General features: G+C 38.8%; 1 protein-coding gene across 2 annotated transcripts; it reads right to left on the reverse strand.

The window, feature by feature from the left end:
• Positions 1-2: 2 nt before the first annotated feature.
• Positions 3-13,186, reverse strand: LOC145490743 (eukaryotic elongation factor 2 kinase-like). Of its 2 annotated transcripts, XM_081469832.1 has the most exons (13): positions 13,073-13,186; positions 10,683-10,753; positions 10,082-10,520; positions 9,291-9,328; positions 8,382-8,553; positions 7,549-7,701; positions 7,175-7,235; positions 6,604-6,721; positions 4,977-5,313; positions 4,230-4,364; positions 3,108-3,290; positions 2,308-2,432; positions 3-946 (listed from the first exon to the last, which is right to left on the reverse strand). In XM_081469832.1, exons 3-13 carry the CDS (start codon positions 10,496-10,498, stop codon positions 661-663), a joined length of 2,025 nt encoding a protein of 674 aa, XP_081325958.1. In that variant the 5' UTR covers positions 10,499-10,520; positions 10,683-10,753; positions 13,073-13,186; the 3' UTR covers positions 3-660. The 2 variants fall into 2 exon arrangements, with proteins under 2 accessions (XP_081325958.1, XP_081325959.1); XM_081469833.1 differs by lacking the exon at positions 10,683-10,753.
• Positions 13,187-13,191: the final 5 nt, after the last annotated feature.

The raw sequence follows: 13,191 nt of genomic DNA on the forward strand, positions 1-13,191 counted from the left end.
TTACTCCTTCCCTACCCCCTCTCGCAGGCGCCGCATTATGGTACATTTTGTCAACAGGTTTTAGTATGAGTATTTTTGGAGCGTTTCCGCCACGTCGTTGGACTTCCTTTACCAAAATTACGACACGATTGAAGTCACCCTCATCAACATAAAAGGATTTTATTTCGCCCTCTGCCTCTGCGCAGCACAACAGATTCTTTACAAACTGATATGTTGCACACATGTATTATAAGTAGCTGGTTTGTAGACTAGTAAGTGCTTTCTCGTGTCATTAGAGAGGCGTCAGGGATGTCATACTGATGAGTCACACTGTAGAGATCACTGTACCATTAACATTTACTCAGCCAAAGTTGGATCTCAGTAGTATGTCATCAATATGGAAAATATATTAATGGAATCTGTCTCCACAAGAAAGATGACGGTAAGGCTAAGTTGTAAAACGAAAATTGTCACATGTTGCTCTAAGGTTCTTAGTGATAACACCACATGTCCACTTTTGCAAGCCACGTATTGGTTGCTACATTTTCAAATAAACTTAATATTTCTATCAAAGCTTCTGGCTCTCGTTAGTTTAACTGTAACTTTCAAGCCTAATTTGATGAGGAATATAAATTATAAACAGCAAAGAGTGTCAGTTTCCAGGCTTCCACAGCAAACTACTTATTCGTCGAGTTCGGCCCAGGCTTCTTCAGCCAGTGCATAGTACTTGTTGGCCAGTTTTCCCTTCATGGCAGCAAGTGCGAAATCACCACCTGCCGAGTACAGCTCACCCGCTACTTGAGGCTGTTTATCAAGTCCATAACCTCCTTGTTGATACAGGTTAGCTTGCTTAGCGCACAACACGTAGTTTGGGTCTGTAAAGAGGGTGTTCTGGGGATCATCGTCTTCGTACACAACATCGATGGCATTTTGATACCACTTAGCGGCTTCCACCCAGGAACGTTCCCTGAACAAACAGATTTTCAAAAATAAAGATGTGTTTCTATTCCGCCATTTCTACAAGTAAAAGATGCAAACATGTCACGAAAATGTGGTGTTTCCGTGAGGATGATTTCAATTGGTTCCACTGAAAACGAAAGTAATTGAAAAAACTCCAAGCAAATCAACCGTTTCAACCAGTTTGATGAATCAATCAAACCAACGGAAAACAGTTTGAAAACACCCAACAAACCTAAAACGGTTGATTCCATTAGACAATAGAACACTATTATAGTTAATAATTATCGACTGAAATCGCGCAGAATATCGCCTGAATACTAAGTGACGAGGCAGAGTATCAGGTGTGTGTTATTTGACAAGCTGTCGGGAACGAAATGCATACAATGTAAATTGTGTTATTATATGGCTAGCTCCGTAAGCGGGCAAGATGAATCAAATCCTGCGCTGTAATTGGCTACCCGAGCGGGCAAGATGGAGCTATCTCGCCCGCTCGGGACTGCCCGCCGTGTCCCGCAAGAAGAATTTCCGCGAAAGCCATATAATAAATCCTTTATTGACCAAGCTTGTTCGGTCAAGATGGCTGGGTATTGGCCTCGTTCTTCTTTTGCGAGTTTATGGACCTCGACTCCGTCTCGGTCCATAAACATGCAAAAAAAAGAACTTGACCAATATCCAGCCATCTTGACCGAACAAGCTTGGTCAATAACCCATATATCGTGCGTGCAAACGATATGTCGGATGACTACTGACAGGATGTCTGTCATGCATACATGACGGATCGCAAGGACGTCCTGACCATTTGCGAGGATCGTGACGATTAGTTGAGTAATATATCGCAATGAGCCAATCAGAAGCCGTGTCTACTGTCCAGATATCCTGTGATATCAAGTCTGAAATGGCCTGATATTAAGTCTGATATGGTCTGATATAGTCTGACTTTGCTATGATATCATGGTCACTTGGCCGAATAAAGAGTACAGTGAACACCTAATCGTATTTTTCTGACACGCTTTTGCTCGTTCTCGCCATGAGTATTCTTGCTTGACTAGGTCTCGCTAAAATACGAACCATGGCTCGACCATACTCGCCTGATTTGCTGCCGAAGCAAACCAAAAAGGTACGATTAAGTATTCCTAGTTGAGAACTCATCCTCTCCGCTATTTTAAGGCTGTGCCGTGAAAGCCATTTTGCCAATCTTTCCAGCCGAGATACTACCACTAACCGGTGAATAACTCTTCAGTAAGTCGCGGGACGCCATCGATGGGATTGTTAGCCCAAAAGCTTGAAAGTGAGTGTTTTCTTTTTGAAACCAGAGACAGCCCATGCAACATACAAGACAAAGCTCTGAAAGTGCTTGCCGTGCCGTACCTTTGAAAGCCCAATCCTGACCCAGATTCATATGCCTTCGCCATGTAAACCATGGCCTGCCTGTCCCCTAAAACAGCTGCCTGCAACATGTACTCCACCCCCCGGTTTGCTGCCTCGTCAGACGCCTGTCAAGGAAAGGATCAACTCCAATAAATAAATGACGAAAAGATAACATCGACTTACGCTCGACAACATATGGAAAATGTACATAAGATACGCGTAAATGTGGATAGTAAAAATCAGAGGAACGACAGATGTCACTGAAGAGCAGAATCAATCGGTAAAAAAATGAAACACAAGATGTTACAGGAGACAGACGCGAAGTTCCTTCGAAACAATATAAAAGGGTGTGAACGATAAAGAAAGTTATAAATACGTGGGGAATGTCATAATTGTCCACCACAGAACAATACGCTTTACAAACAGAACTCCCAGTAGCCAGTAGCACCAGCAGATGAGAGCCTTACCTCCAAAGTAGGTGATCATGTAGTTACTGCTAAAACCCAGCAAGGAGTGTTTCAAGAGACCCTGACTTGCCACAATACTTACACACCATTGACCTATTTTTATTTTGTCATTCTATCACTTCCATGGGAATAGAACTTGACTTTTCTCTCAACGTACGGCTTCACAGCTTAGTTGGTAGTGAATCACACCAGTTAAGACCGGGTGGGTTGAAATCACAGTCAAACCTGAACTTTTACTGGTTTCTTTACGATTCATTCATTACTTACCAATTTTACCACTGGAAGAAAAATTAAAAATTTCGATAATTGACAGTGTGGAATAACATTAAATACCTGAACACTCGCTGAGGCCAATATGTCATGGGGCAGTTGTAAGTATATCTCAGCCATTGTAACTATAGCCGGTAAAACAGAACAAGCTGCAGCCTGCTCCAGATGAAACATGGCACAATCCATCTGCGGCTCATGGTTAGTAAAACGACCCACATCATTGTATTTAGCGAGCTCAAGGTGAACCTGTAGGAAAGATATACAACAAAAAGTTACTTTCAAAGGCAAGACAAAGTACGAGGTATTTTACTGAATTATCACTTGAAAGGCATACACAATGCTACGGTGAAAATGGTTGATTACTTGAGCGATCATGTAGCAGAGATGTATAAGTCAGTGTCTGTACTGAAATGAACGTCAGACACTAACAGGCAGCTGAAAACGCTGTTCTTGCAACATCATTGTACAGAATTTTTCACTATAACATCAAGCGCTGCAGACTCACTACATTCAGCCATATAAAACTAGTGGATAATGATGTGTCATTCACAAATCTGTCAAGGCACCACTGAAGCTGTTGTACTTAGCTTGTTCCAGGCTAACACCCTGGTGTAAAATGGGCATAATAAAATATACGTGAATGAGAAAGGGAATAAAAGAAGAAAGGACCAGGGACGGCCATATTCCATACGCTGGTGAAACACGATTGCCGATTTTCCTCTCATTGGCAGTTCCTTGATTTGAAACTTTTCAACAAGTAACTCGGCGACTCGCCCAAGTCAGGAAGAAGTTATCAGCATCAAATCTTACGACAAGTGGAAGTAAATAGAACGCAGGGTGACCTACACTATATAAAGCGACAACTTTGAAATGAGGAAAATAGCAAAAGCTCTAACTGTAACATCCAGAGCCGGGTTGTTCAAAGCGCGATTAAGCTAACCCAAGATTAGCGGGAATTTTGATCTGAGGTTTGTAACTTTGCGGTGAGGTTTTCTGTTTATATTGTTTGTCCTTTAGTGTTGAATTTGAATAATCTCAAACTACAAAAAACATACGCAGTGAAAAACATTTATATCCAAGAAAAAATTATACTTCGGTTAACTTTTAATTCTGGGTTAGCGTTAACCGGCTTTCGAACAACCCGGTCCAGCTGTTTAAGGTGTAATTCTGTGTTTATTTACCAACCTGTCCAAGAATGGAAACACTCTTATGCTTTCTCTGCTCCTCCATGCGTACTTTTTCAAGCAGTTCAACTTCAGCAAACACACTTGATGCTTTATGTACCATGTTATTTGCAAATGACTTCTTGATCTCTTCATCCTAAAAGCAAACGTGAAGTACTCAAAATTGATGGGAATAAGTGTTCCTAGTGTTCGAAAAATTCAAGACTGATTCATTCAAAGTGGCTTTAATGTAGAGGTGATGTACATGGTTATTGTAAGTCGTGTTAAGCTTGTTTACGGACCTTGTTGTGTCGGACTCCATTACTATTTTACAAAACCAAAGCTGCTGGGATGTGTTTGAAACTACAACAGTTCAAAACCCACGGAGTCACGCCGGCCAGCTGTATCTTACCACCCTTCCGGCTTCGTATTCTTCTCTTGACTGCCTATTATTTTGCAAGTTCAAGAGAAAACCAAAAGTCGGATATGTGCCGGTAGATCTACGTGATATCAAGAGAGGATGAAGGGTAACAAGAAATAGGCCTTATTCTCACTTGAGGTACAAGTGAGTCCACCTCAAGCTATTTTTAGTCGTAGATCACTTCCGATTTCAGAAATTCCTGGAGAGTCTGAAAACAGCTATCCTGTCATGCAAATTTTGCTCATGTGGACTTTGGAGAACTTGGATTGAGAGGGACTTTCTTAGGAATAACGTCTGTTACCCTTTATCTCCGCTTGGTTTGAGTTCATCAAGTACAAAAATAAACACCTCATTTTCAGTGAAAATGTCACTTTGATCACTTTCAGTCTCAGATGACTCTGGGTCAGAAATCTGTCGTGAATATTTTGACAATTCATTGAAAGATGACAAAGATGAACGAGGGGAGTCTGGTTCAGAGTTGGCAGGTGAAGGAGGAGGAGACTGGGCAAGGTATTCAGTCATATCAAATATAGCAGAGGAGAGTTTTCGGTGACCAGGAGAGGTACAGTCCTCACTGTTTCTGAGGATTGTGCTGGAATCTTGAATGTTTTTCAGTACGGCATCAATTCGATCCATTTCTTTTTCACTGAGGTCAAATGGAGAAAGTCCAAGGCTCTCACAGATTCTGTGAAGAGATGAGCAGCAACATAAGGCACTCACTTACCCAAAACATGCCAGCCCTTTTTGTTTTGATTTTTGTTTTGTTTTGTTTTTGTTTTTGTTTTGGAAATAAAGCTAAAGAAGTATGAAAATTGGAAGGAAAAAAACGTCACTTGAAAGTAAACAGTGACCATAGGCTTCAAGTGCAAAACCACTAAAACAATTGCCAAGCTCAAATTATGAAACCGCTTGTCACTCAACAACTGTGATACAAACCCATATTTCCTTGACCAAGAAATCATACAGTATGTGTCAAATTGTTCTTGCATTTAAATTGGTTCATACTTATATAATCAACTGAAGAACAGATAAACAGATTACTCCCACTTTCAGTGTTACATGCATAGGCAACATCTTCTGACCATCTCTCAACATTCCATCTTTCGACATCCATTTACCTGAGGTGAAACTAGCAATTTTTCCGGTTATTAGCTGAACAAATGACAAGTATATGATAATTACTGACCTCAAATGAATGAAGAAGATTGTGGACTTTGCATGTTTCCCAATTTACGGGATAATTCAAACGATTTTAGTGTAGTTGATCGGCTCTCAATAGTGACTTCCGGTAGAATTGGACCACTACCGCTCAGTTAATATTCAAAAGATGTAAACATTCAAAGCAGTTGATTCATCTCTCACAGAATGACTTCTTGATACTCCAACATTATTCTGATGTCAAATAAATCCATTTTTCATGACAAAGTCGAGTTAAACTGTAAAGAAGTCAGTTGTGCTCACATTTTTGATGTAGGCCAGGTTACATAGCATGTCAAAAGAGGCATGTCGAAAGATAGTCACTACGCATGTAACACTGAAAGCAGGTGTGACATTTGTTTTTGTTTCCTTATTACACTGCACAAAACAGATAGATTTCATGTTGCTGTGCATCAGTGTTCAGTAATAGATCACAGAGAATGTCAAAATGTGGTAGGCCACTTTTTTGTTCGTACCACATTTATTTGACATCATCTGTGATCGATTACTAATTTCATCATAACATTGCCAAAGTAGTCTGCAGATCCACTCGGCTATCGCCTCGTGGATCCACAGCTACATTGACAATGTTATGATGAAATTTATGATCAATAACAGGACAGACGCATGAAAAACTCAGACACGTCAATTTGTTAAACAGATGCACGGCAACATGGAATCTATCTCCTAAACTTACAGTGTATATACTGTAGTCAACGGAACTAAATTAAGTTACATGACTTGTATAACATAGCAAAGATCAGAACGCATAACTTACTTGTTACATTTATGAGAACTGAAAAAAAGTGCCATTCCCCTTGGACCCAAATTGGCATCACCATAATCCTTTCCATCTGCTGTATGAATCTGTGGGTCTGTGTACAGGTCACCAACACCTAAAATGAGACGAAAGAACGTTCATGCTTTTTTCTGATATCAGAAAGGGTGAAATCATCATCCACATCATCATTCACATCTTTTGACACTTGACAGGAAGCTTACCCTCAACCTGACAATTCTTGCCTTCTACAGTATTATCTATAATTGTTCATTAAATTAGCTTTAGGCCCTCAGATGGGCTGAACAATGTAAAATAACATATTGTGTAGTTCCAGAAAATATCCATACCTCCCCCACGGAAGGGATTTTTTCCAAGACCCCCCAGCCCCTCTGGAAATTCCAATTAAACTCAATCCATTTCTTTAAATTTTTTGTCTTAGAGAACCCCCCACCTCCCAGGAAATTCCAATCCCTTCTGTGGGGGGAGTATGGATATTTTCTGGTACTGCACATTTTTACTACATGACTGTATATTTAATCAAAGTTATCTATATAATGGAATATCTCACCTTGAATATCAACCACAATTAACTGATGACCAGACCTCTCAAATGTAAAATGGCTAAATGCCTGTGAATAAATAATAATATGGTAATCAATTTTGAATTTAGAATAATTTATGAATTTATTGTACTTAGCCTCTTCCAGGCATTCAAGTACTTGGGGGGCAGCACAAAAAACAGCGTGCAAAAAAATAAAAAAGTGCGGCAAGACGAAGCGCTTCCTATCACCACTTTTTTTTAAAATTTTTTCACACGCTGTTCTTTGTGCTGCGCCCCAACTAACTGAATGCCTGGAAGAGGCTTATTTAACTAAGTCTGGATACAGTCAGTCCCCCTTAATACAAACACATCTAGTAAGATATACTCTTCAATTACTGTACCTGAGGAGAACAGCGGAGAGTTTCATCCCGCAACACATAGCCAGAGTTTGAGTTGTACTTAATATATTTTCCTTCAATAAAATGCTCCAAGTGAAACAATGGTGACCCTTCTCTGTCCTTCATTTCAATAACACAAACCTGGAAGATATCCACCTGTTGGCAAAAACAAATTATTCAAAGTCATAATTGACATTTATACACAGCAGCCAACTTGAAAACAGCTCTCAACAATTTCACTTTCAACAAAGTGTAACTTGGGCATCTTGCTAGGAAAGACACACTCATGACATACATGTATGTCATTTTGTTCAAAATTAATATAACTTTTTACACTAGACAACCCTGTATCAATGTCTGCGGAGCTATTATTAAATCCGTTTGGATTTACATGTACAGTAATAACCCAAGACAAAATGTGCTGAATGAGAAGTTTTATTGGATGACTGATGCAAGGATGATGTCCATAACAACATTTTGTTTCTTTATTGAATAAAACAAATAGATTCCATGTTGCCGTGTGTCTGTTCAGTGATCACAGATTTACATGTCAAAATTTGGTAATCTGAACATCAGTGACACACTCATTTCACGGCTTGTGTGCCTCACTTTTTGTTTCTACCACATCTTGATGTCATTTGTGATCTATTACTGAACATATTTATGGCAACATGGAATCTATTTGTTAAGTAGATGACACTGGTCTTAAACTTTCTCAGTCTGGAAAATGTGATAATTTACAACATTCAACAGTTCTCCTTGTTTCCTTGTTATTCAAAAACTTCATTCATTTGGTAAATGTTCATCCAAGTGGCCTAGTTAGTAAGTTAACAAACCTTTTTTGGTGGGTTGTATCTATTATACTCTTCTCCCCAGAGCTTAGCATCCATTTGGAGTCTCACATCATCAAAATAGACAACTCTGCTAACTGCATCAATGTACTGTTTGCATACATAGTTTGCTGCGTGCTTCCAATTCATGTGTTTTGAGAAATTTGATAACTTCTTCCTGTGATAGAAAAGGTACATGGCTTAGTTTTAACACCTACATGTGAAAACAATTTCAATTCACTCTGGATTTCTGATGAATGAATTCAAACCTGGACAAACAAACAGGTAAGCACATAGTGTTCAACATATTGCTACTCACAATGATAGGGGTGGTGAATAATCCTTCAAAAACCATGAGCCTCGCAAAATTTTTGTTGAATTTCACAGGTCTCATTGTCTCATTTTTTTGGTGCATCTTACATCTCGCAGTCTTGACTTTTGTTTTTACATTAGCTGTCTTAGAGTCTCAATATTTACAAGGCTAGGAAAGTCTTGAAGTCCTGATTTGTTTGTTCAAGTTATAAAAGAAATCTGGAGGTCTAAGAGTCTGGCACTCGCATTTAAAACACTTTGAAGTCTTGGTCTCGCAATTTAAAAAGTCAAAATGACTAACCCTAAATCTAAGCTAACATTATTGCACTCCCAAGAGTGTAATAATGCAATTATCACCCCAGTCTTATTATGCAGCATACTCTAAATCCACCTACAGGTAGGTAATCATTACAGAAATGAAATGATATTTCTCTGTGAAATAGCTCCTTGTTGTAGCTAACTTTACAACCCTAAATTCAAAACCAAATGTGGCTTTATTAATTAGAAAATGTTACGTTATTTTATTGGATGCACTGGGTGTTATACAAGAGTATCACAACGATGCTAGATTGACTTATTTGGCAATAGTTATTAAGTACTTACAATCTGAAACACTCCCTCATTGCTCCTTGATCAAATGGCTACAATGAAATAAATACAGCAATTGGACTCAGCCATAGGCTACAAAGTCATTGGCTGGAGTACTTTAAACTCTTCCCTTTCAACAGCATGTTTAGGTAGTGTTGTAAAGAGATGTTTGTAACAAATGGAAGGTGACATTTACAACTGGTTCAGCTCACTGTAGTATTGGCTATAAACCTCTTAATACTACACAAAATACCCTGGAGGCAGTTCTCTATTTTCCAATTGCCCATAATTCACTCTATTTGCCCCCCACATTTTACACATTTTGTATTAGAAACCAAGCCAGATGTACAATATTATGTAGATGTAAGAGTCTAAAGGTACAGAAAGCCTTGGTTTAAACTAAGTCTTGCACAATGTGTAGTTCCAGAAAATATCCATATTCCTCCCACCTCTGGAGACTATTTTGGTTTCAGGCCTGTCCCCCCACCCCCCTCCCCCACCCCCCCAAAAAATCCCTCTGGAAATTCTAGTTTTGTTTCAACCTTTCCTTTAAAAGTTTTGGCTTTTGAGACCCCCTTGGGGTAAGTATGGATATTTTCTGTTGCCAGCCACCTTGAAGGGAAGAGAATTCTTTAGACACTTGACATTTCTGATATTAATGATCCTCCCTGTTGCCCATCTTGATGCTGTTGTCAGCAGATGTCCTCTGATGTTACTATCTTGTGCTTACTCTTTTCATCACCAGTCCAGTGTGAACCAGGTGTAAAAATATGCAAAATTATATAACAACTCAAAGAACAACTCACCAATGACTCCATTTTGACTCTCACTTCATCCTGTACCCAGTTCTTTTTCAATGCATTATACCGATGTCTTATAGCAACTTCTGTAGGACAGGAATCATCAATGTGAAACTTTTCCCATGGATCTGGCAAACTTTTTGCTTTTTTTAGAGCATTCTGCCAACTTAAATGGTGCTGCAGTTTTGGATGAGTTTTTTTACCATCTTTAGCTACCTCCTGGTTTACAGAATTAGTCTGTTTTAGCGGACCATCAGTTGTAACATCTTTACGCTGATCATTAGTTCCTTCAGCTGTGACATTATCATCTGTTAATGATCCAATTTCATCGTTCCAATCATCCACCATTTTTTTGTCCAATTTGTTGCAGCTTTCACAACCTGATTCCATTGCTTTTCCATAATTACATCTGTTTTCACTCATGAGACTTCCACTTGAAGCACTTCTGTTATGGAACATGGCATTTAATTATTATGTGAGGATGTGATAACCATTGCCCACTAATGTTTACACTATTTAAATATAATTTTCTGCAATATATAAAAAAGAGAAAATTTAATTTTTAGTGATGCTTTTGGGGGGATATTTGGACGTCATTATGGTCTACCTTCCAAGGATCTTCAAAGATCTTCATATATAAATTATACACTGAGGTCTTCAAAGTAATCTTGCAGGAACCTATACAGAAATGCAGCTTTTATTAGCAACTGAGAAGAAAATATTCCTCAGTAAATACTAACTGTTTTTCAAACAAGAAACTATCAGAAACCAAGATGTAAACAAATTCCCAGACCAATTCAACTACATCATCACAGACAGTTGTTTACTTCTCAGTCACCAAACCAATTTCTTGGTACATGTACATAAGTTTTATCTCATAAAGTAGTTTACTAAAACTCTCTTGCAGTAAAACAACTGAATTAACAAGTACATTTTACAATCTTAAATTATCTAAAGTACAGTAATTTACAAATATAACAATGGTACTATTAATTGAGTCACATGAAATATTTAAATGTAAAAAAGTCCTCTACTCTCTTTGTCGTGCAGGCCTGCATGTTTACAAGTATAAGAGTGATACTATCAATTGAGTCACATAAAATATTTAAATGTAAAAAAGTCCTCTACTCTCTTTGTCCTGCAGGCCTGAATGTTCCGGAAAAGATAATACTTTTGTGTTTTCTGCCTTAAGGGATAGTTAGGCATGTCCAGGAGTGGACTGGGGAGCAGATGATGCAAAGGGTGGGTGGGGGACTTCATTTTCGCCATATATTTATAGCACAAGTGTACTCTTCTATCATCTAACCTACCTAGTTTACCTAATAGTAATGCATGAGCGTATGATTCTGCTTCGGGGTAAATTATGTTAAGCGCCCTTTTTTACACTCGCTCTATGGCTTCGGACAGATAGGCAGGAATATCCTGCCAGACCGGTACTGCATACTCCAAAACTGGCCGAACTGAGCAAAGGTATATCCTCAACATGTTGGGTTGGCACACCCTGGCTCTGCGCAGAACTCTAAGGGAATATAACTTCTTACAAGCCTTCTTAATAATGTAATCAACATGAGAGTTCCACTTCAGGTCATTGTCCATAATAACTCCTAAGATTTTATAGGTATTGACACTCTTGATGACATTGCCGCCAATTATTATGGGATTAATGAGACAATTGGAGTTGCGTAGGAAATTAATATGCATTTCTTTACACTTAGTTGGATTGAGTCTCATATTTTGAGCAATGGCAAAATTGTGAATGTCTGAGGCCACAACATTAAGTAAACTAGGGGAGTTCCTTGGAATTATTTCGAGAGCACTGGTATCATCGACGTATTTGATGCGCAGCCGCCAGTCAGAGAGCAGTCTGTTTGTCATCACCGTAAAGAGGACTACACCCAATTTAGTTCCTTGGGGCACTCCTCCTTTTAGTGTCAGCCAATCAGACAAAGTACTTCCGATTCTAACTGCTTGCTTCCGGTATGTCAAGAATGCTGTTATCCAAGATAAAAGAACTGGATGAACTTCAAGATCAGCGAGTTCCTGCATCAATATTGAGTGATCAATCAAATCAAAGCCCTTAGAAAAATCTGCGAAGAATATCTCACTCATATGATGGGATACTTTTGGATAGGGCAAACTCAATGGCTTTTTGGGTGGATCACAAAATTATAAAAACTTGCCCAAAACTGGAAACCGCTTGCCCAAAACTGCAGCACTACACCTTCCAAATTACTCCATCTTTGTTTTCAAGTTGAATTTCAGCTGATGATTAGCTCTCTTTCAGATGGTGAGATTATTGTTATTTTAGTCAGCTCTAAGCCCTAACCAGGTTGGACACTTCGTGACATTTATATACCGCACATGCTCAGTGACCAAGCATTTCTTTCCTTTCGTGTTTATTTTGCTACTTCTCCTGACATTCTCTATTTTCCAGTTGCCCACAATTCACTCTGTTTGCCCCCAAATTTTGCATAAACTATTGTTGTGAAATACTCTTGGGAGGTCTGCATATTCCCAAGAGCATTTCACAACAATAGTTTATGCAAAATTTGGGGGCAAACAGAGTGAATTACGGGCAATTGGAAAATAGAGAATTGCTAAATAACGGCACAATTAGTAACAAAATTCTGCGAGATTGTTTCTAATTCCCAGGCACTCGGAAGAATAATATGCACCTGAATTTTCAAATTTGTCACTAAAATTCCAACAAGAAGGCAAAGTACGAAAACTTATGGAAATATTATTAAAATTCTCGAGCTAAATTAAGGCTTCGCTTTTACGGAGTCCTCAGCTAACGTTTGTATTCCACCTCATGCAAATATTAAGCTTTCGCTTACTAACAGAACAGAATTCAACTGATTAGACTGTAAAACAACTGCTGTTTTAAGGGTACGTACACGAAAGCAGAAACACACAAATCGCTCCATATTAGATATCTTTCAAGCTCAGTACAAACAGAAGCCTCTGTCTGGCCTACTTTCAGTTTGGTTTTCTCACCTTTTCGTCCTGTAAGTTCCAATGAAGCTTTCCAGAGCAATAACGCATTGACCTAAAAAGACTCAAACTCTTTAGCAGTTATAAAAGCACAACAAAAGCTCGAACTTCAGTGATCAGAT

This window comes from Orbicella franksi, chromosome 6 (assembly GCF_964199315.1).
Source record: "Orbicella franksi chromosome 6, jaOrbFran1.1, whole genome shotgun sequence".
NCBI lineage: Eukaryota > Metazoa > Cnidaria > Anthozoa > Scleractinia > Merulinidae > Orbicella > Orbicella franksi.